At 43.8% G+C, this 22,467-nt stretch overlaps 1 protein-coding gene across 7 annotated transcripts in view; it reads right to left on the bottom strand.

Moving 5' to 3' along the window:
* The window catches only part of CDC42SE2 (CDC42 small effector 2), a 101,392-nt gene that overhangs the window by 20,367 nt on the left and 58,558 nt on the right, over window positions 1-22,467 (bottom strand). For 6 of the 7 annotated variants that reach the window (XM_084834023.1, XM_084834021.1, XM_084834019.1 and 3 more), the window contains one exon: window positions 10,377-10,698. In XM_084834023.1, the coding sequence (XP_084690149.1) occupies window positions 10,377-10,430 (54 nt within the window). In that variant the 5' untranslated portion in view covers window positions 10,431-10,698. Of the gene's footprint in view, window positions 1-10,376; window positions 10,699-12,791; window positions 12,877-22,467 lie in introns of all 7 variants that reach the window. The other variant, XM_084834022.1, reaches the window with a different exon arrangement.

The raw sequence follows: 22,467 nt of genomic DNA, 5'->3' as shown, positions 1-22,467 counted from the left end.
TCTAAAGAGTTCCAGAAAGGAATCAGAACTGTAGCAACCACAGAATCTGCTGAATTTTTTAAAAAATGCTTCTATTTTACCCATCTACAGCAAAGCGTCTACAAATCGCAATTCTAGTTGTAACTGAAAACTGAGACAGAACATTGTCCGGTGGCATTCCATACTGCTGATATGCAGGAGAAACCTTAATGTCTGATGCTTCTCACTTGAAATTTTGTACTTGGATAGAGATACATGCAGTCTGAAAATGGTTCTCACCCATTTACATAGCTGGTGCTTCTCTCAGTAAATTACATAGGAGCGAGGGATCAATCTTTTCCAGATTGCTACTTTTGTGTATTTCTCTGAGAAAAGCATCACTTTACCAATGCATGCGCTGTTCAGAACAAATATGAGGTTCTCTATTAGTCCCCTTGTTTTGCTCTCTCATTATCTTCTAAGTGAAAGAACAATTTTGACCAAGCAAGGGACCCTGGAGTAGGGTAATTCTATTCTACCCATTACAACTTGATCACTATCCATTTCTAGAGACCGCAAGGAGACTACCTACCTCTCTATATTTAAGATAATTATCATATTATTATATACATTATTATTTATCTCAAAATGAATTAAGGCCAATTAAATTCCTCAAAGTATTCAGGGACTTTTTGGCTTTGTTTCCAATTTGTTTAAAACTTGGGTCAGGTAAAACTAATCAGAAAAAGAAGTGCTCTCATCTCAAGATGCGTCATGCAGAAAAAGGCAAGCAAAGTGATTAGAGAACTGAAGTGCTTTGCCTATAGGAAAGACGTTTTAGTTTTAAAAGGGCCAAGGATGTGACACAGGATTACAACATTCTGTATTGTCTGGAGAAAGTGGATGGACAGAAGTTTTACTTCCTTGTTCATAAAACTTGGACCATTTCCAATAAAACAGACAGGTAGTGTAGGCAGCTTCCTATGTTTCTATGTGCTCCTAGCACAGTCCTTAAAACTCCATTACAGGATTAAAGGCATTTCCGTATTCCAGCATTTCCCCCTTCTGACTGCATCTGAATTCTGCTCTGGTGGGCCCCTCAGTTTCAAGAGCAACTTTTCACCGGGTGGGAGGGATGCCTGTGGGAAGGAGGACCAGCCAGCTGCACCAGGTGGATCCTGAGCCTGCTTCTGCCCCTGCCAAACAGGTACTTAAGGCGGGGCTGCCAGAGGCAGCGCCTTGGCATGTGCCTCGTGTCGCGCCAAGTGCGCACTTAGCGTCGCACTTGGAGTCGCATGGAACAGTACCTGAAGACCCACCCACCGCCTCTCCAGAAACACCAGAAGCCACAGATACCAGTTGCAAATAGGAGCAGCAGAGGGCAGCAGCTTTAAAGACCAGCGAGAAAGGGGCAAACATAGATTTTATCTGCTCCTTCTTAGCTGCTGCTCTCTTTTATCTCGTTTATCTTTTATATTCTTTTATACTGTTGAATATTTTATATCTTAACATTTTAATATGTGCCTGGGAGGACTATTGAGCAACTCAGGGAGTCAGAGAGGTGCCACCATAACTGTGGTCACGGGCACGGGGAGGTATGGCGTTGGGGGATTAACAGGTCAGCTGAGGAGAAGCGGGCCTAGACACTTTACAGCTGTCCCCTCTTCTGATTCTTCCCCCAACCTGATGGTTCCTGGCAGCCTTACCAGTCTGCCCTCGAGCCTGGTAGTGCTGCTGCTGAATGCCAGGTCAGCCCAAAATAAAATCTCCCTCACCCATGATTTGATTGTCAATGAGGGGGCTGACCTGGTATGTATTACTGAGACCTGGATGGGGGAACTGGGAGGGGTCACTCTCTCCCAGCTGTGCCCTCCTGGGTACTCAGTGCAGCACCAACACTGACTCGAGGGTCAGGGAGGGGGGGGTTGCCACGGTCAATAGGAATTCAATCTCACTCTCTAGGCTTCCTGCTCATTCGAGTGCAGATCTTGAGTGTTTGTACCTTGTGTTGGGTACCCGGGACAGATTAGGGATTCTGTTGGTGCACTACCCACCCCGCTGCCTACCGGACTCCCTACCTGAGCTGACGGAGATGGTCTCGGACTTGGTGTTGAGGACCCCTAGGATGATGGTCCGAGGGGATCTCAATTTCCATGCCGAGGCCACTGTATCCGGGGCAGCTCAGGACTTCATGGCTGCCATGACAACCATGGGGCTGTCCCAACATATCATCGGCCCAACACATATAAAAGGACACACACTTGATCTGGTTTTCTCGACTGGGCAGGAGGATGGTGATATGGAAGTGGAGGAATTAACATCTGTCCCTTTGTCATGGTCAGATCACTTCCTGTTGAGGTTTAGACTCTTGGCAGCCTTCCCCCTCTGCAAGGGTGGGGGACCTATTAAAATGGTCCACCCCCGGAGGCTAATGGATTCTTATGGATTCCAGAGGGCTCTGGGGGATTTTCCTGCTGGTATGGCTGGTGTTCCTGTCGAAGCCCAGGTCGCTCTGTGGAATGCAGAGGAATGATGTGGAATGATGACTCGGGCGGTTGACACGATCGCGCCCAAGTGTCCTCTCCCTCTGAGCAGAGCCCGGCCAGCTCCTTGGTATACACCTGAGCTGAGGGCAATGAAGCAAGAGGGCAGACGGCTAGAACACAGGTGGAGGAAAACTCGTGCTGAGTCTGACCGAACACAGGTAAGAGCTCACTATCAAGCCTACTCTGTGGCGATCAGGGTGGAAAAGAGACAGTTCTTTTCCACCAGCATTGCATCTTCTCAGTGTTGTCCGGCGGAGATTTTCCAAGTGGTTCACGGCCTGTTACATTCTGGGCCAGGGAGACAGATGGTGGAACCCTCGGTGGCACGCTGTGATGAGTTTGCAAGGCACTTTGACGATAAAGTCGCTCAGATTCGTCATGAATTGGACACCATGATTAATGCAGTTCCATTGGTAGAGGCGTTCAGAGCACCGTCTGGTCCAGTTTTATTGGATAAGTTTCAGTTACTGAGGCCTGAGGATGCGAACAAGGTGCTTGGCCAAGTTCAATCGACCACTTGTGTGCTTGACCCTTGCCCTTCATGGCTTATTACATCGAACAAGGAGGGGATGTCCGGCTGGGTCCAGGAGGTTGTAAATTCCTGCTTGAGAGAGGGAGTGGTGCCTGCCGCTTTAAAAGAGGTGGTAATTAGACTACTCCTGAAAAAGCCCAACCTGGACCCAGAGAATGTTAACAATTATAGGCCAGTGGCCAACATCCCCTTCCTGGGCAAGGTGCTTGAGTGGGTGGTTGTAGGACACCTCCAGGCACTGTTGAACGAAACGAATTATCTAGATCCACTTCAATCGGGCTTCAGGCCTGGTTTTGGAATGGAAACTGCCTTGGTCGCCCTGTGGGATGACCTCTGCCAGGAGAGGGACATGGGGAGTGTGACCCTGTTGATTCTCCTGGACCTCTCAGTGGCTTTCGATACCATCCACCATGGTATCCTTCTGGATAGGTTGTCTGGGTTGGGAGTTGGTGGCACTGCACTGCAGTGGTTCCACTCCTACTTGGATGGCAGACTCCAGAAGGTAGTGCTGGGGGATTACTGCTCTGTGCCATGGCAATTGTGCCATGGGGTCCCACAGGGCTCTATTTTAACCCCTATTCTGTTTAACATCTACATGAAACTGCTGGGGGAGGTTATCCGGAGGTGTGGGCTGAGGTGCCATCAATATGCAGATGATACCCAGCTCTATCTCTGTTTCTCATCAAACCCAGGTGAGGCAGTGACTGTTCTGAATCAGGGCCTGGGCATGGTAATGGACTGGATGAGGACCAATAAACTGAAACTCAATCCAGACAAGACAGAGGTACTGTTAGTGGGTGGTTCGTCTGCCCGGCTAGGTGATATTCAACCTGTTCTGGAGGGGGTTGCACTCCCCCTAAAGGATCAGGTTCATAGTCTGGGGGTGCTCTTGGATCCAGAACTGTCACTTGAGGCACAGGTGAACTCAGTGGCACAGAGCACTTTTTATCAGCTTAGGCTGGTATACCAACTACGCCCTTATCTGGACAGAAATAGCTTAGCTACAGATATCCATGCTCTGATAACTTCTCGTCTGGATTACTGCAATGCGTTATACATGGGGCTGCCTTTGCAAATGGTCCGGAAACTTCAGCTGGTCCAAAATAGGGCAGCAAGATTGTTAACAGGGACTGGCCTGCGAGCTCATATTATGCCAGTACTTTTTCAGCTGCACTGGCTGCCAGTCCATTTCCAGGCCCGATTCAAAGTGCTGGTATTAACATTCAAAGCCCTTAACGTCTTGGGGCCAGGTTATCTGAAGGATCACCTCCTCCCATATGTGCCTGCCCAGACCTTAAGATCATCCTCAGCGGCCTTTCTCCGTGAGCCCCTTGCAAAGGAAGTGAGGCGGGTGGCTACTAGGAGGAGGGCTTTTTCTGCTGTGGCACCCCGGCTGTGGAATGAGCTCCCTAGTGAGGTTCACCTGGCACCTACATTGTATTCCTTTCAGCGCCAGGTGAAGACCTTTTTATTTTCCCAGGCATTTTAGCATTCTAGACTTTTAGCTTTGCTGTTTTAAATCTGTATTTTAAATTCCTGTACTGCTGCTAGGTTTTATTGTGGTTGTATTATTATATTGTGGTTTTAATGTTCTACATATTTTAAATTGTTTTATTGTGTGCCATTTAATTTTTGTGAACCGCCCAGAGAGCTTCGACTATTGGACAATATAGAAATGAAATGAACCAACGAACGAACGAACGAACGAATAAATAAATAAATATGCAGTGAGAAGGGTCCTCTGGAACAGCCCAGTGTAGATATGGTGCTCAATGCACGGTCTTTGGAGCTCAGCAACAGCATTAGTTACTGGATGCCACTGTGGTTTTACAAAGAAGGATGGAATATACATATTTTAAGATAAATTCTAGGTCTTAGCCAGTTCTAAGCTGAATAAAGTTTAATATACAAAACAAGGCAGACTGAAAGCTGACACATTACTCAGGTGACATAAGCAATTCGTTTGTGGATCCTGGTCTGCCACTGCTGCCTCAGGGGGCAATATTTTTGCTCAGTGGCTGCTCTCTGGCACCCAAGTTCCTGTAAGTTTCTTTCTGCTGGGCACTCATCTCTGGAGATCTCCTCTTTTCCCAAGCCCAAATGCTCTCATCTTCTGGCAAATGCACCTGCACTATTACGCAGGTCTTCTCAGCACCTCCTGCTGCTGCTTCTCCCCCTGCTCAGCCCTTTGCGAGCCTTTATAGTCCCAGAGGGTGTGCATCAAGGTGTCTTCATGTTGGCATGAGCAGCATCATGTCACTTCTGTCATGCCACTGCTTACTGGATGTGGGGAGAGGTTATACCATGGAGTGGGTGAAGAGTTGCAAGTGGCAAGGCATTGTACAATTCATTAGATTGAAAACACTGAAATCTAATTAGATGTTGGTTAAACATCAATATTTTTTAAAAACCTGGCAATTGTCCTCCATGCGCAAGCAGAACATTAAGAGATCAGCAGTTTTGCACTGTGTGAGGGAAGCATTTTGAGAACTGCAAAACACCTATTTTGTTGCATTGTTGGAATCATTTAAGATAATTTTGCAAAGTATTTTTATGTTTTAACTTAATACCACAAATACCATTTGTATTCTTAAAATGGGCAGCGTTCATCCATTAATTATTCACTAGAACATAGATAGTTGTGCCATCAAAATACCTTTAATCAGCTGGCATCACTGCAAATACTATTTAACTTAGACCGTATGTATATTGACATCCCACTGAATAAGATCACAATTCAAAAGGAGTGAGGCTACATGTACAAACATGCCCTTTTGGTGCTCTCTGATCTCACAGAATAGCCAAGTTTGAATTACCAGAGATAGAGATTCCACTGACTGAAGTTGTCTCAGAGGGGTCAAAAAAAGTATGTGACCTTTCAAAGAGAGAGCACACACACATATTATCAGCAGAGTTCAGGTGAGGACGTTAGCAAGGAACTTGGCCCAATGAACCAAGTCTATGTTTTTAAATGAATCAAGGACCAAAGAAGATATGACAGAGCACAAAAATTATGTGACTGCAATTAACATGTCTAGTTATTAAAATTTAATTAGCAGCTATGCGGGATGGGAGAGAAATCAAGATTGGGACCAATGAAAGCTTCACTCCTGGGGTGAAAAGAATTTCAGTGCACATGTGATTTTTGTTGGGACTATTGGCGGGGAGGGTTAAATTTCCCCTCCCCCCATGTTACGAGTCCTGACATCCCCCCTCCCCAGCAGCTACTTCAGTTTTAAAAAAATAGATACATTAATTGCAACCATGTAATTAACATCATGGGTTGTATCCAATATTGAAATGAATGGGACTTGAATTGAACTAACATTAGATACAACCCCATGTCTAGTTTGGCCTTAGGTGCTGGGATCATAGCACTAAGCAGTATTTTGTCTGCAATTCCTGAGCATTATAGCTTTCTGAACTATGTTATGGCACTATGGAAAAGTGTTTCAAAGCCTGTAAACACCAGGGATGACACACTATTGGCACAGAGTTGTCCTATCTATTTAAATGAGTAGGAAAGCACTTACATTTGAGAATGTTCTATGTATATACTGAAAGATCAGTGACCACACACAGTCACAGGATCAGGTACATGTTTCCAGGAACAATGCTTTTATGTTTTAAAAAGAAACAAACAGAACTGTGAGCCAACCTAAAATACCATATATCTAAAGGTTTGCTTGCAAAAAGGCTTATAAACCACCTGATGTCTGGCTGAGAGATTACCAATATTATTTTTCCAATTTTATATACCACCTTTCCACTAAAATAGATTTCCCAGGAGGGGACACACTTTTTTTTGGCTAGTATTAACAACTGCCAACAAAAATCTGAAAACCACATTTAACCACAATGCAAGGCTCAGGGCCCAATTTAATTGGTTCATCTACATTTCAAGGGCAATTAGTTTGCTCTCAATGGCAGCATTCTGCTTCAATTATTGTGGACATTCTGCTATACCCCAGGGTTAAAGCCGCATACCAACTAAAGATAACATTCAGCAGTACTTATTTACAATTTTTAAAGTGTATAAAGTATAGCTGAAGTCTAAAAATATGACTTGGAAATAATCATAATAACCGTCTCTTTTGCGACCTTGAATTCCTGTAGAAATCTGTGCGTTCCAAGTTCTGGAAATGTATCTAAAAAGGAACAATGGCCATTTGTACTACAGATAAATAGATACATTAAAATATTCCACGATGTATTATTTTGCTTAGCAGTCCAATCCTTATTACCAAATCTCAGGCCAGGCCCTCCAAAGAACCACACTGAGCTATGTCTCAGGTTGTGGACTGGGAGAAACAACAGATCAAAGCCTGCTTTGCCTGCCTAACAAAGCCTCCTACCATTTTGTTTGCTGGAAGCTGCTGGGTACTTCCATGCTCTCCCCTCCCCCATCACTGCTGCCACGTTCCCTGCCTGCCTACTGTTGCTGTCGGATGCCTTCTCCACCCACCGTTCTTGCGGTAGCCTACTGCTACCACAAGAAAGCCAGGAACTTTCTGGGTCCGGCTGTGGATATTAAAAATATATTTTATAAATCTGATTGTGCTTTTATTCCCAGGGAGAGGCACTGAGATTTTCTGTCTCAGGTACCAAATAACTTGGTCAGTCTTGGGTGCTAGGAACCTTGACTTGGGGTAGTGGGGGCTCTGCTGTTTTGCCTCAGGCAGCAAAGTATCTTTAGCAGGCCCTGCTGAAACTACATCTACCCCAAACTCTTAGAAACATAGCAGTCAGTGTGATCTTAATGCCATTTCATTAACTGCAGATGAAATTGTTAGCAAAAACAGTGAGAACATATAGACCAGATGTTTGCAAAATAAATGGTTTAACATCAGTGTGTCAAAAAAACCCTATTTAAAACCGAACTGAATTATTTTACTGGTAAGCATCAAATATTCTACAAGACAGCCTTCCCCAACCTAGTGCCCCTCAGATGTGTTAAACTACCTCTCCCACTATCCCCAGCCAGTGTGGCTGTTGTCTTGGGATGATGGGAGCTATAGTCCAATACATCCGGAGGATGCCAGGCTGGGGAAGGCTGTCCTGTAGCTACAGTCATGTACTACACCCATTTCATTGGATAGATTAAAGCAAGAGCTGGTGTATCAGGAAGTCTTTCATTCAATTCTTGTCCCTACCAAGAATTTGCACAAGGGTCCCTAGGCCATCCTTTCCCAGTCTCAGCTCCCTATAAGCTTTGAATGCTGCAGTGTCATATAAATGCCAAGTTACAGAAAGCACACAGAAGTTAACATAGAATTTATTCCTAGGGATGTTGGAGAAATCCACAACGGAACCAAATGAGTTCAGATTTTTATGAATCCGATCTGCAGGTTCTGCAGCAGACTGATTTTTCCCTTGTTGGGCAGATTCCGCAGACTTGTGGATTGTTTTTCTAACCTTAGGGAATTTTGTGTCATAGAAAAATATACAAAATTATTTAAAAAACGGCCACAAATGTGCATTTCTCCCATAGGCTAAAGCGTGAACAATTTGCATTTTGGGGAGAATTGCACATTTTGTGGGAATTTACAGATTTTTGCATGTGTGAATTTGTGCAAATTCAGAAGGTAAAAAAAATCCAATTCCCGCAATGGGCAGATGGAACAAAAGGCACCTGACAACCTGTGAAACACAGACATAATGGATTCTACACAATTCTACAACATCCCTATTTCTGCCCCAGTTCAACAGGATCCCAACTTGCAGATCCCATCCAAATGGTTGAATCCTACACTGTGTATATATTGCTGTGATCAATGCTGTCACTTACTGGGTAGGGAAAAGCAAAAAGGAAGGCTTAGACTTAGCCTAGCTGCCCCTTCTGTCCCTAGTTCTGACCAACTCATGGAACTGAAGAATTCATTAGGAGAGGGGCAGAACAGGTGTGCTGCCTCCTACCATCCCTCCCAGACTCTTGCTTGCTTCTTACAAGGGGTAATGGTAGAAGAACAGGCCAGTTAGCATTTGTGAAAGAGAGGCAAGGCGAAGTTCTAATCCCGAGATACTCTCCTATAGTTGTCACTTACATTCTGAGAAATACTGGCATTCTTTATTGTATCAATTAAATAACAATAACATCCTACATTCCCAAGTAAGATACATTCCTCTGTCTTATAAAGTCATAACCTATGAAAGGAAGGCAAATATTGTTTAACTTTCGGCATTTGCTGTGGTTCTTAAAGATTAAAGTTGTGTTAATTATGTTGGATTTTTCTCAGCAACTCTTCATGACTTGTATATGCAGCTTTGGAAAACTATTTTAGCAGTTGCTGATTTTTTTAACGTCCTGAAACTGTAATTTGTTGCTTATTTATTGTTCATGAAGTTTTTATATTTTTAACATTTTGCTTCCACACCACCTTAGGAGGGCAATGTGTCCTCAAAGGTGGGTTATTATGCCTTAAATAAACAAACAATGCATGAAAACACTTTGTTTTGAAACATTAGATCAGCCTTCCCCAACATGGTGCTCTCCAGATGTGCAGGACTACAACTTCCATCATATCCAGCCAGCATAGCCAACGAGCACCAGTATACTCTGAGTATTTAAGTCAATAACTTTCAAAACTTTCCTCCTCCTTTCAGAGAGTGTATAACTCCCCAGTGTGGTATTCAGGATATGAAACCCTCCCAAGTTCTCTTCATTAAAACTGGCATTTGGTCACATTTACAGCCTGAACTCTGGGGGAGTACCTTGTCCAACAATTATTAACATTACTGCCATGTTTAGAATATTTGTCAGGATCTTCAAAATTACATTCTTTGACAGTCACAGCAACGTAGCTAAGCTTTTGTTTATGCAAATGTTTCAGACTTTCCTAAAATCAGTTCAAAGCCATCTGGTCATAGTACATATATCGGTTCAGTTACTTGTTTAACCTACAAACTAGTTCATTTCTCAACAGATAAATTTGAGGGGAGGAGGCAGGTCAGCTCCATATGGGCTTGCTTGTGTATTAAGATCTGCCTCAGATGCCTTCTCTGGCTTCCAGTGCCATCAGAGAAGTAAGTGGCAGCTAGAGAGGTGGACTTTTCAGTGGTGGCACCCATCTCTGGAATTCTCTCCTCAAGAAGGTTAATCTGGCACATTAGGAGGCTGCCTTAAATCCAACCAGGAACATCAAAAGGGACCTGTTTCACGGCAGTAGCAGAATTTGGGAATAACCAGTCTCAAAGGCATACGGCTCAAAAGACAGCAATTTCACTGCTTCTACAATTCATTAGACACAATTTTATAAGCCATGTACTAAACCACGAAAGAAAACCAATTATAGTTAACAAACATAATTAAACTTTGAAAATAAAGTAAGATTCATACTTACAGGTTGAGGCTGTTCTGCAATACAGCAGTTGAAACACAACCAGAACTCACTCATGTTTGTTAATAGTTCAAAGTGCAAATACCAACGTTAGGAGCAAGACACAAAGCCCAAATCTGTAAGATACTATCTTCGCCTAGTACTTAGTCAATGTGCACAGTTCCCACAGTGGATAAATAAAATCTGTCCTTTAAGTTTCTCTCTCTAAACACAGTTCAAGTTGGTACCAAAGCAGTTCTCTTTTCTCTGTTTTCTCTTTCAAGATATTGGCCCCAGCATCATAAAAATGATGTTTTCCTTCAGTTGGTGGCTTCCAAGCAGTAATCTGGGAAAAGAAGACAAAAAAGTGTCACACTGCTCTTTACGTAATTTCTGAAATAATTGGTTAAAATCCTGTTGGTTAATACTTAGGTTCTATTTACAGAACATTCTAGGTTCCACAACAGTATACGCTGCACAGAATTGAAAATAAAAGGCTTATATTTTTTCTACAATGAAGTCAGTGAGGAATAAATCTCAAAATGCAGAGAACTGAAGTATGCCCTTTATGCTGCTTATCCTCCTATTCCCTAAGTTTGAGATGCTCACTAATGCCCTAAATGGCCATACTTCATATGAAAATTTTCTATACGGCATCACAATGTGACAGGGCAATGAAGTTCTTCCAGTTCTTTGAAAGTAATCCCTATTTCTTAGCACAATTAAGGTTCTGACGGGGTACCCCTCCACATCACCTTTGTTCATGTTGCCATCCTATTAAATAACCCAACCTCATTTAGGTGTGTTTCAACAACCGCGTGGTGTTCAAGCTCGCGCGCTGTCAACTAATATAATTTACTACTATTACCCTGCTGCTCTAAGTAATAGTGTTTTCAAAATGGAAAATAATACTTCAAGTATGAACTGTTACCTTAAAAGGGTTTAAGCTCCTGGAGTGGAAGAACTGACACATGCAAGATTCCATCCAGTCTTTTGCGAAACTGAAGGGCTAGTTAATCTCTAACTTGAAACTATATAACTGTTATACTTTGAAAGGGTAATGAAGCATTCTCCTAGTGCATTTACTTTGGCCAGGTGACATATTACCTATTCTTCCAGTCTTACACCTGAATAGCAAGGTCAAAACATATTATACGGAAAGATATAGAACAGAAACCATTAGGAGCCTTTTGTGAATTGATATAATCTCAAAATTCCTTCTAATACTGTACATACGTGATCCTGCACCTATCAGTTTGGAAGCGGCTGGAGCAATCAGAAAATAAGGCAGTCTTTTCTGCATACCAGGTGAAAGAAGGCATTCCCCATTCTCCCAAATCCTTTCCCCCACACATATGCACACTCTGGTTTTGGGTTGGCAGCTGGCCCTGACCCTGGGCCCTTTAGCACTATACAGCAGTGACAGAAAGTATCATGAGGCTGGGAAAGAAAAAGTGTCCCACTTCCCCCACCCTTCCCAGGTTCTGGCTGGAGCTCTGAACTGAACTCCTATTAGGGGTTGGGGGTACCTTCTCAAAGCTCCCTTCTTCCTCTCTTTCCCCAAAAGGCATAATCTATGTTCATGAAACATAGTGTAGTGGTTATATAATCAAGTGAGGTGCTGGTGGTCTGTAGCACCTATCTTTGAAGTGAGGAGAAATGTAACCTAACATTCACATCTGAACAGAAATCTGAGTGGGAGCAGTAATTTCCACCTCACACAGATAGGGACAGGGGAAAGATTTTTTTCTGATTGTGTGAAAGTGGGCAGTTCACATGACAAGACAGCCCACTGAGCGTTAGTTTACCTTCTATTTACCCTGTGGTGCATGCTGGCCACCATTATGAATATGTACCCCACCCCCGCAACTGCGGGTTGCTGTGAATTTTTATGTTGTGTGAACCTGGCCTGTTCTAGGGTTATGTGAGGGCTGTTTAGCCCTCAAATAACTCTCTCCCGCCAGGTTTGGATGACATGGCAAACCACGGCACCCCCTTCAGTTGGGGGTTACATATTCTTACTGGCTTACAGCATGTACTGCATGTCGTTTGAACCAGGTCAATGTGTGTCTGACAGAGAAGAAAACTGCACAAGCCTCTTGCTGTGAGGAATGGGGAAGGAAACTACACAAATCTGCTCAACCATGTAAGAGCACATGCAGTTTTGAAGTCTGGGGACAATTTGTGTCACAGTGAGTGGGGAAGCTTCTGTTTCTTTGCTTTCACTATCAGAAGTGGACTCAGTCTGTTGACACTGGATGTAAAGAAAGCCTATTTCTGTCTACTCATTGACTTAGCATTGGGCACACTTCACCTCAGGAGGCTGAGGGCCAAATCACACAACTACTGAGTGTGTGGTAAGCAACTTTTCTTTCTTGGCCCTGACTGCAGTCTGCTTCCATTGATCCAACTCAAGCAAGAGCTGGAAACTCTGCCTACCCTTGTGTGTATTTCCATTTGCAGATCCCAACACTTGCAGACTGGGCACTCCAATTCGTTCTCACGATTTCCTGTATAAATAGTACTATAAAAAACATAGGCTTATTACATGGAGTATAATTAAGCTGGGTCAGGCATATAATTATTATCAGATCTCAAGCAAGTGATCATGTGACAGTACACCAAATTCCTCTAGTTAAAAATTAATCTTTATTGTTTTGGGGAAAGGAGATATTAAGTAGTTCACAGGAATGAAGCTGTAGTTTGAAATTTTCTGGTTCTGAGCAAGTAAAATGAAAGCGGCTATCCTTTTTGGGACAGGGGTGGGAGGAGAAGAGAGACTGGAAACAATGGGAGTAAACTTGCCTGTGCAAAGCTCCAAATGTGTAGCTGACTATACTATTCTATGGTATATCTAATTTCTTCTGAAATAATACAGTTGGAATATTAAGCTTGTATGCTGGGAAAAGGTTTGATAGGGTTGCAACTGCCCTTTCTATGTGTCCTTCTTACCTTTTAGTTCTTCCTGCGCCACCCCAAAATAAATTTAGGGATCATGGTTTCAGGAAAATAGAACCCCCCCCCACCCAAACTAGGTCTCTCTAATAATTTACAGGGCCCCCCAAATTAAGACCTCCCCCAAAAGCAGGTCTAATATTTTACAGGTAACTTACAGAAGTATGTTCTTTTCCTCAAAAACAAGGGCCTGCTACTGCAAGATTTACAGATCAATGGGACTCAGGATTTAGCATTGCTTTCTGATACAAGGGAATTTTCATATACATGAATACAATACATATGCATGACAAATGGGAAAGCAAGGCCTGAAAAGAAAATGGTGTGATGTGGTCATGGGTAGTCCTGGCATGGAAGAGATGCCTTGAGGAAAACCGAATCTGTGTCAAGTAGAAATATCCCTTTATTTCCAGAATGCCCTATTCCCATTCATTCATTAATATTCTGCCATTTGGGAAGAAAAGGGGAATTTTGGTTTAAACAAACTGGGATCTCCATGCTGAAGCATGAGGGGAGGAACAAGGGAAGTGTGTGCAGGCCATGATACTTGTTCTTGGCTTCATAACCATGTTTTTATGAAGCCAGGAATGTTACGTCTGAATTGCCCCAGTATCACTAGCATTCTTGCGGGGCTGTATTGTCCAGATCAATGAGGAAGCATTGGACACTGTGTAAACGGTCCTTAAAAAGGTAAAGGTAAAGGTGTCCCCAACCAGTCGTGTCCGACTCTAGGGTGCGGTGCTCATCCCCGTTTCTAAGCTGAAGAGCCAGCTGTCCGAAGACGCTTCCGTGGTCATGTGGCCGGCATGACTGAACACCGAGGTGCACGGAACGCTGTTACCTTTCCCGCCGAAGCGGTACCTATTTATCTACTTGCAATTTCTTGCTTTCGAACTGCTAGGTTGGCAGGAGCTGGGACTGAAGACGGGAGCTCACTCCGTCACGCAGCACTCGGGTCTCGAACTGCTGACCTGCCGACCTTCCAGTCTGCAGTTCAGCATCTTAACCACTAAGCCACCGCGGCCCCTTACGGTCCTTACGCCCCTTTTTAACAAGAGCTAAATTTCACTGACAGCTCTGTATTAATGGTGGCCAATCTTTTAGTAAGTGTGCCACAAGTCCAAAATATGATATAGTGCCAGTCTAGCATAAATTATGCCACAAACGTAGCTTCCCCATGCCTTGGAGTGATTTTCCCACAAGGCCACTGAACTGGGGAGCAGGCACTACCTGAGCGCTGCAAAACCAAGCAGAAGTCTAAGTCTTACTCTTGCTATAGCCCGAACACTCCAGAACTGCTCATTCTGGCCATGAATGCCATACAGCTCTTTCTGTGCTAGTTCTAGCACCAAAAAAATCAGGTGGGCTATCCTTTTGTCATAAAGTGTTGAGAAATTAGGTTTAGACTGGGGAGACAGAGATTCAAATCTCCACTTTCTCCTCAGTTCACTTGATGACCTTGGAACATTCACCATTTTGCAGCACAACCTCTCTCATAGGGTTATTTGAGGATAAGGGAGGGGAGTAGGGAAAGAGGACCATATACACCACTTTTAGCTTTTTGGAGGAAGAGCTGAATAAAAACAATTGAGTACCCCAATGTAGCATTTTTTTTTCTTTTGTACATGAAATTGACAGCAGTCATAATCTGTCAGCCTTCCCAACCTAGTGCCCTCCAGAAACGTTGCACTGCACCTCTAATCATTCCCAGTCACCATGAATGATGGGAGTTGCCGTCCAACACATCTGTGAGGACACCAGGTTGGGGAGGACTGGTATATGTAGTGACTGTGTTCCTGATCACACCTTCTATTGTGAAAGTTTGTTAATTTTATTGGGCTAGATATCATGTTGCATAGTACGCAGATAACAAGCAAGCCAAATCTTTATTCTTCCGATAAGCTAACTGACTATTAAAATGGAGGTCACAAAACTATGTTCTAAAATGCCTGTGCTGGACTCCAGCACTATTACTCAAAACGTTCATTGGAGAACAAATTATATACATTTCTTCTACTCCCACATATACTTTAGTCTCTCCTTTTAACGTATGGTGGAAAGATTGTTGTTTATCTACTTCCCCAACACCACCACTTGTACAAAAGTTTCTCAACCTCCTTAATAGGTTTTGTTAGTTCCTCCTCTCCCAACAGAGGCTCTCTGCCTTCAATAACTTCCTGAGATTATGCAGAACCAGGTGGAAACCCTTCTCCATAAAAATTACTGGATAGATCTGAACACAATGAGCCTGTGGCACTTTCATCCTTGCTCCTGTGCCTTTGGCAGTAGCCTAACACATCAAAATACAGTAGTCAAAGCTTTTCCTGGCACAGAGATAAGTGAGGGTAAGAAGCATCACCGGCTAAACTTCTGTGTAATTAGGCTTCTTTTAAGGCACAGGACTAGGGCCAGTAAAAAAAAGTGGTAATCCTAATTTCAGAAGGCAAACCTTACTGCTGAGGAGAGAAAAAAGAAGAAGGAAACAATAGGAGCCAAGAGCTCCAGTGCTGGGTTGGGGAACAGGCAAAGAGTGCATATGCTTCACAGACAGGAAAAACAATGAAACATAAAGAAAATGTTTTGAAATGCTGGGGCATTACAGCCAGAGGAAGGATGGTCTTATTCTAGTTCTCCTTTTTCTTTTTCAGTAGAGAAGAGTAGTGATCAGCTTAGGAAGAACGTATTAAAGAAGTAAAAAGCAACTAGGGGCAGTCAGGCTGAAGCTGGAGGATATGTGCATATACCTTTAAATTGCTGGAGGCCACCATGGCTTCTCCTGTCCAGCCCTGTTGTTGACTGCCCTTTCCTGACCTGCTGTTAAATGATCAGGGCCCCAGGTATGCCACACAGCTACTACAGGAGGTGAGTGGACAACAGGGCACTAGACAGAACAGGCGTGAGCCTCGCAGCTGCTTGTCTCCTGCCACATCAGGAGATTTAAAGATATATACATTATTTACACTGTTCATAAATATAAAAAGGTGCTGAGCATCCTAAACAGAAAGTATAATTATTAATAATCATTGGAAAGTACAGCAGAATGAGAGGAAGGAGCAAGACTATAAGGTGCATTTTAAGAGCCATCCTGCTTTACACATAGTACAAGTACTTGCCTGTCTAGATGTCTCAGATTAATGAAGGCCCACAAGATTATCCTCTCAAACAAGACTGAGGTATAGATGTGGAGGACTAATATTTTTAATTGGATAAAGTTTTACTGTTACATAATTCCGCAATGGCATACTAAGTAAAAGAGAACCCTACAGTGCATTTCTAAGCATATTATATCCCTGACCTTATTAGCTTGAGTGAAGAATTAACAACTTAGATTTACAGCCAGTTCATTGTTGAAGATCTTTCCTTATCTTTTTCATCCGTAACTGTATGTGGTGTGAGGTAGAGGACTACTACTCCAATTTTATAGATGGGGAATCAAGGCTGAAGTACACATTTCCTCATTAAAACTGGCTGTGCTGTTGTCCACTTTTAACAAATGGCATTTTGCCCATCTCCTGTAGATTAAAACTGAAAATTTGGATTGGGGGGGGGAGTCAATATAGATCAGCTTTCAAACCTTTTTCTCTACAGAACAATAAGCAATGGTTCAACACCAAGTTTACTCACTTTCTATTAGTATCCCTTATGAATATACAGTGGAGGTGAGGAATAGATTTCAGGGATTAGACCTGATAGACAGAGTGCCTGAGGAACTATGGACGGAGGTCCGTAACATTGTTCAGGAGGCAGCAACGAAATCCATCCCAAAGAAAAAGAAATGCAAGAAAGCCAAGTGGCTGTCTGATGAAGCTTTACAAGTAGCTGACGAAAGAAGGGAAGCGAAAAAGCAAGGGAGAAAGGGGAAGATATATCCAACTGAATGCAGAGTTCCAGAGAATAGCAAGGAGAGACAAGAAGGCCTTCTTAAATGCACAATGCAAAGAAATCGAGGAAAACAACAGAATGGGAAAGACTAGAGATCTCTTCAAGAAAATCGGAGATCTCAAGGGAACGTTTTGTGCAAAGATGGGCATGATAAAGGACAAAGAAGGCAGGGACCTAACAGAAGCAGATGAGATTAAGAAGAGGTGGAAAGAATACACAGAAGAACTATACAGGAAAGATCTTAATGTCCCTGATAGCCATGATAGTGCGGTCACTGAACTTGAGCCGGACATCCTAGAGAGTGAAGTCAAGTGGGCCTTAGGAAGCATTAGTAACAACAAAGCTAGCGGAGATGACAGTCTTCCAGCTGAGCTATTTAAAATCCTAAAAGATGATGCTGTTAAAGTGCTGCATTCAATATGCCAACAAATTTGGAACACTCAACAATGGCCGCAAGACTAGAAAAGGTCAGTTTACATTCCAGTTCCAAAGAAGGGCAACGCCAAAGAGTGTTCAAACTACCGCACAATTGCGCTCATTTCACATGCCAGCAAGGTGATGCTCAAAATCCTACAAGCTAGGCTTCAGCAGTATGCGAACCGAGAACTACCGGAAATACAAGCAGGGTTTCGAAGAGGCAGAGGAACTAGAGATCAAATCGCCAACTTTCGCTGGATCATGGAGAAAGCAAGAGAATTCCAGAAAAACGTCTCTTTCTGCTTCATTGACTACGCTAAAGCCTTTGATTGTGTGGATCACAACAAACTGTGCCAAATTCTTAAAGTGATGGGAGTACCAGACCACCTTACCTGTCTCCTGAGAAACCTGTACGTGGGTCAAGAAGCAACAGTAAGAACCAGACATGGAACAACCGAGTGGTTCAAAATTGGGAAAGGAGTACGACAAGGCTGCATATTGTCGCCCTGCTTATTTAACTTATATGCAGAGTACATCATGAGAAACGCTGGGTTGGATGAATCACAGGTCGGAATTAAGATTGCCGGGAGAATTATCAACAACCTCCGATATGCAGACGATACCACCCTAATGGCAGAAAGCGAAGAGGATCTAAAGAGCCTCTTGTTGAGGGTGAAAGAGGAGAGTGCAAAAGCTGGTTTGAAACTCAACATTAGAAAAACGAAGATCATGGCATCTGGCCCCATCACCTCCTGGCATATAGAAGGGGAAGAAATGGAAGCAGTGACAGACTTTACTTTCTTGGGCTCCAAGATCACCGCAGATGGTGACTGTAGCCATGAAATTAAAAGACGCTTGCTCCTTGGGAGGAAAGCTATGGCAAACCTAGACAGCATAGTAAGAAGCAGAGACATCACCTTGCTGACAAAGGTCCGTCTAATCAAAGCTATGGTTTTCCCAGTAGTAATGTATGGCTGTGAGAGCTGGACTATAAGGAAGGCTGAGCGCCGAAGAATTGATGCTTTCGAACTGTGGTGCTGGAGAAGACTGTTACGGGTCCCCTGGACTGCAAGGAGGTCAAATCAGTCCATCCTAAAGGAACTCAACCCTGAGTGCTCATTGGAAGGACAGATACTAAAGCTGAAGCTCAAATATTTTGGCCACCTAATGCGAAGAGAAAACTCTCTGGAAAAGACCCCAATGCTGGGAAAGATTGAAGGCAAAAGGAGAAGGGGACGGCAGAGGATGAGATGGCTAGATAGTATCACCGATTCAATGAATATGAACTTGAGCACACTCCAGGAGAGAACACAGGACAGGAAGGCCTGGCGTGCTATGGTCCATGGGGTCACGAAGAGTCGGACACGACTGAACGACTGAACAACAATTAGTACTTAAGCTATACAAGAAGCAAAGATAGTCATACTGCTCCATGAGAAAAGACTCCAAGATCCACAGTTGGACAGTACCTTCATTAGGATTTACCAAAATGTCATAAAAGTGTGTGCAAGCTTTCAAGTTCTGGATAAGAGACGTATGTGTACGTTTAAGGCCTTTGACACTGATTATTTGTTTACTTCAAGACATAGTTAAACTATAGAATTCACTACCAAAAGATGTGGTCATGGCTACCAACTTAAATGGCTTAAAAGGGAGATTACACAAATTCATGGAGGATAATATTATGGCTACTAGCCAAAATGGCTATATACTATCTCCAGGTTCAAAGGCACCCTGCCTATGAATACGGATCACTGGAAATAACAGCAACAAAGCGCTATTGCTCTCATGTCCTAATGTGGGATTCCCATATAGGCTTCTGGTTAGCTACTATGGAAGACAAGATGCTGCACTAGACAGTCCTGTCGTCTGATCCAGCAGGGCTCTTATATTCTTAAGGCAGCTAACAATATTCTTAAAGCAACATATAATTAAGCCAACCAGGATGTAATGGTTTAGATCCAAACTACATTAATTGACCATAACTCATTAATACCTTAATGGCACTCAGGTTCCATGGATTCCAGTGGGAAGTATGTGCAACTTACTTAGGGCTAATCTGTTCTGGTGCTGAGGCATTTTAGACACATTTTTTCTATAAGTCACATTTGCTCCTCCCGGATCACACAGAAAGGAATCATGCGCAGTGACAGCTCTATTTATACTGCTTAGTTGTGTCTAGGGATGTACGAAAGTCACTTACCTTTTTGAAGGGTGACATTCGCGGTGGGGGGAGGTGCTCTGTCCCTCCCCGCAAAATTCTCTCTGGCCAGCTCCACTCCGCGGAGATTCCACAGAGCCGCTGGCCAAGGCCACCCGCAGCCAGACATCCAGCCACTGGGCAGCCTGCAGTGACGCAAATGGCAGCTCTCATAGCCGCCATTTGCGTCCCTGTATTTTGCCGTGATAGGCTACATAAATATTTACGTAGCCTATCACGGCAAAAAAAAAAAAGGAACACAAATGGCGGCCACTATGCCATTTGCACCGCTCTTTTGTTGTAATAGGCTACGTAAATATTTACGTAGCCTATCACACGGCAAAAAAAAGGGAACGCAAATGGCGGCCGCCATAGCCGCTGCCATTCGCGTTCCCTTAGTTTTGCTGTGATAGGCTACGTAAGTATTTACGTAGCCTATCACGGCTATATGGAAGAAGCGAATGGTGGCCGCAGATGCGGCCGCCATTCGCAACGCAGCGCTGATGGCAGCAGGTAGGTGCTCCGTTCCGGGCCCATTTCGTGGGGGGGGGGGCAGGGGGCTTCGTTCCGCCATGGATTTCGGCCTCACCGAGATCCATGGCAGAATTCTCTGACATCCCTAGTTGTGTCACATGCCTTTTGTAAGCATAGAAGTTTGGTGATATGTAGATAGAGTTTCCTCAATGCATTATTCAGATTTTGAGTTTCGGTGCAATATGTTCTGCTTAATGATGGCGCACAATCCTTCAATCGTGGTATTAATTGTGACTGTAGTGTGTTGGGACACTGCTGGAGTAGTCTGTGTATTATCCTCACTACTGTGTTCATGTTTTTTGTTCTTTTTATATTCCTGAGCACACGTGCACCTATGCAGCAATGCATACAGCAGATAATTATGCAGACTGATGTTCCATTATTAATATTTGTGAACAGAGTTGGCGCAGCATAAAGATAATTCCCCGACGGTGTGCTAGAGCTACCTGGAAGGTCATGTGTGACTATGCGGGGGGAGGCGCGTTTATTGATTCATTCCTGTGTGTCTTTGTACCTGTACAGAAGGTTACACTCTCTGAAACAGAATAGTCTGAATTGAATCTTATGAGGAAGGATTCAGAAACAATTTATCACACTTTAAAGGAGCCAGGGACAGCTCATAAAATGAGAAATGCCAAGGAGCATAGCAACATCAACTCCTCAGCAGGCCAAAATGCTCATTAAAATAAGGTCTCTGTGAGGCAGTGAAAAATCATCAAACAGGGGGCAAGGCATGCCTCCCTCAGCAGGGAGTTCTACAACTCTGGGCACAGCTGCTGAGAAGGCATGCTCCCACATCCCAACCAATTGTACTTCTGATACTGGGACACAGTGGAGAGCCTTTCCAACTGATATTAATGCACGACCAGGTGTATGGTATTAGTTGGACAGTATAAGAAGATAAGAGCCAATTCACAGCTGTCTACAGCCTGCATCTTAGTGCATCAGGAGCACAAAGGGCTCCTGGCAGATTTGCGGCACACACTGGTTACATGAACTTGCACCACTCTATACGTGGCAATTTCTATTGGCATGGTAGCCTGAAAAAGTGCAGACCAAGCATGTAAATCCCACTTTATGCATATAAGGCCCCAAAGACAAAAGTAGCTCTATACAGGCGCTACCTGGCTGTGACTCAAAGCCCACCAAGGAGCTGGCATCAAGCATTCACCACGCCTGATGGCTCAAAAGAACCTTTTAAGTGTCATAGCCACTAATATTGAAACTATCCAGTGTAATGTTACATGGGAGATGACAAGAAACAGAGGGACAGGACACCATGCTGCGATTAAACAGGCCATATAGCTCTTATTAACAGGATAAGCACAATTCAACAGGCCACTGATGAGGAGAGCTGCATATAAGGTATCTGTGACCAGGAAGAGTGGGTTGACTGTCCTGCCACAACTGTCTCCCTGGGCCTACCAGCTCCTAAAACAGTTTTCTTGGGCAAGCCTGCCCTCTCTGTGAGGGTGAACAGAGTGTCACTAAGCAGCTGCTGCCCAGACACTGCCACACAAATACCATCCTGTCCACCCCGATAGAGATGTTAACTTCTCCTGATCTCCTAATGAACCCCATTAAATTCGGAGTCTGCCCCCCTCACAGATTTGCTCTCTAAATTTATCCTTCTCTCCATCAATGGCCCACCTACCCCAGCTGTGATGAACAAATAGCATAACTAAATTGCAACACAGGCAAGGCGGTGCCCTGGAGAAACAAAATAGATGCCCAGCCATGGCTAATTAGGCAAGGCCCCTGCAAAAGGCAACCAGGCTCACTCACAGCATCCACCACAAAAAAGGGGAATGGGATACATTGCAGCAGAGGGCAGGAAACTGCCTAAATAGCCCAGTTTCCCACCTCTTGCTCATGGCATCTTCAGATGTTTGGTGAAGTCCATCATTGCGATGCTCCCCATAACCTACAGTAGCCTGACAAGTGTGTGAGGGGTACCCACCTCACCATCACAACTGTGATTCACCCCCACTCCATTAAACATTCACCATGCTGGCTGTGAATGATGGGGGTTGCAGTCCAACACATCTGGAGGGTGTCAAGTTGGGGAAGGCTAGCATAAGCTGTGCTGTGTCAGTGAGGGGCCTTTCTATTTAAATTCCTTATGCA

The sequence above is a fragment of the Heloderma suspectum genome, chromosome 2 (assembly GCF_057233095.1).
Source record: "Heloderma suspectum isolate Gila_16-S chromosome 2, 16-S_ref, whole genome shotgun sequence".
Taxonomy (NCBI): Eukaryota; Metazoa; Chordata; class Lepidosauria; order Squamata; family Helodermatidae; genus Heloderma; species Heloderma suspectum.
The sequence above is the reverse complement of the archived record's forward strand: the minus strand, read 5'-3'. Positions and strand labels throughout refer to the sequence as shown.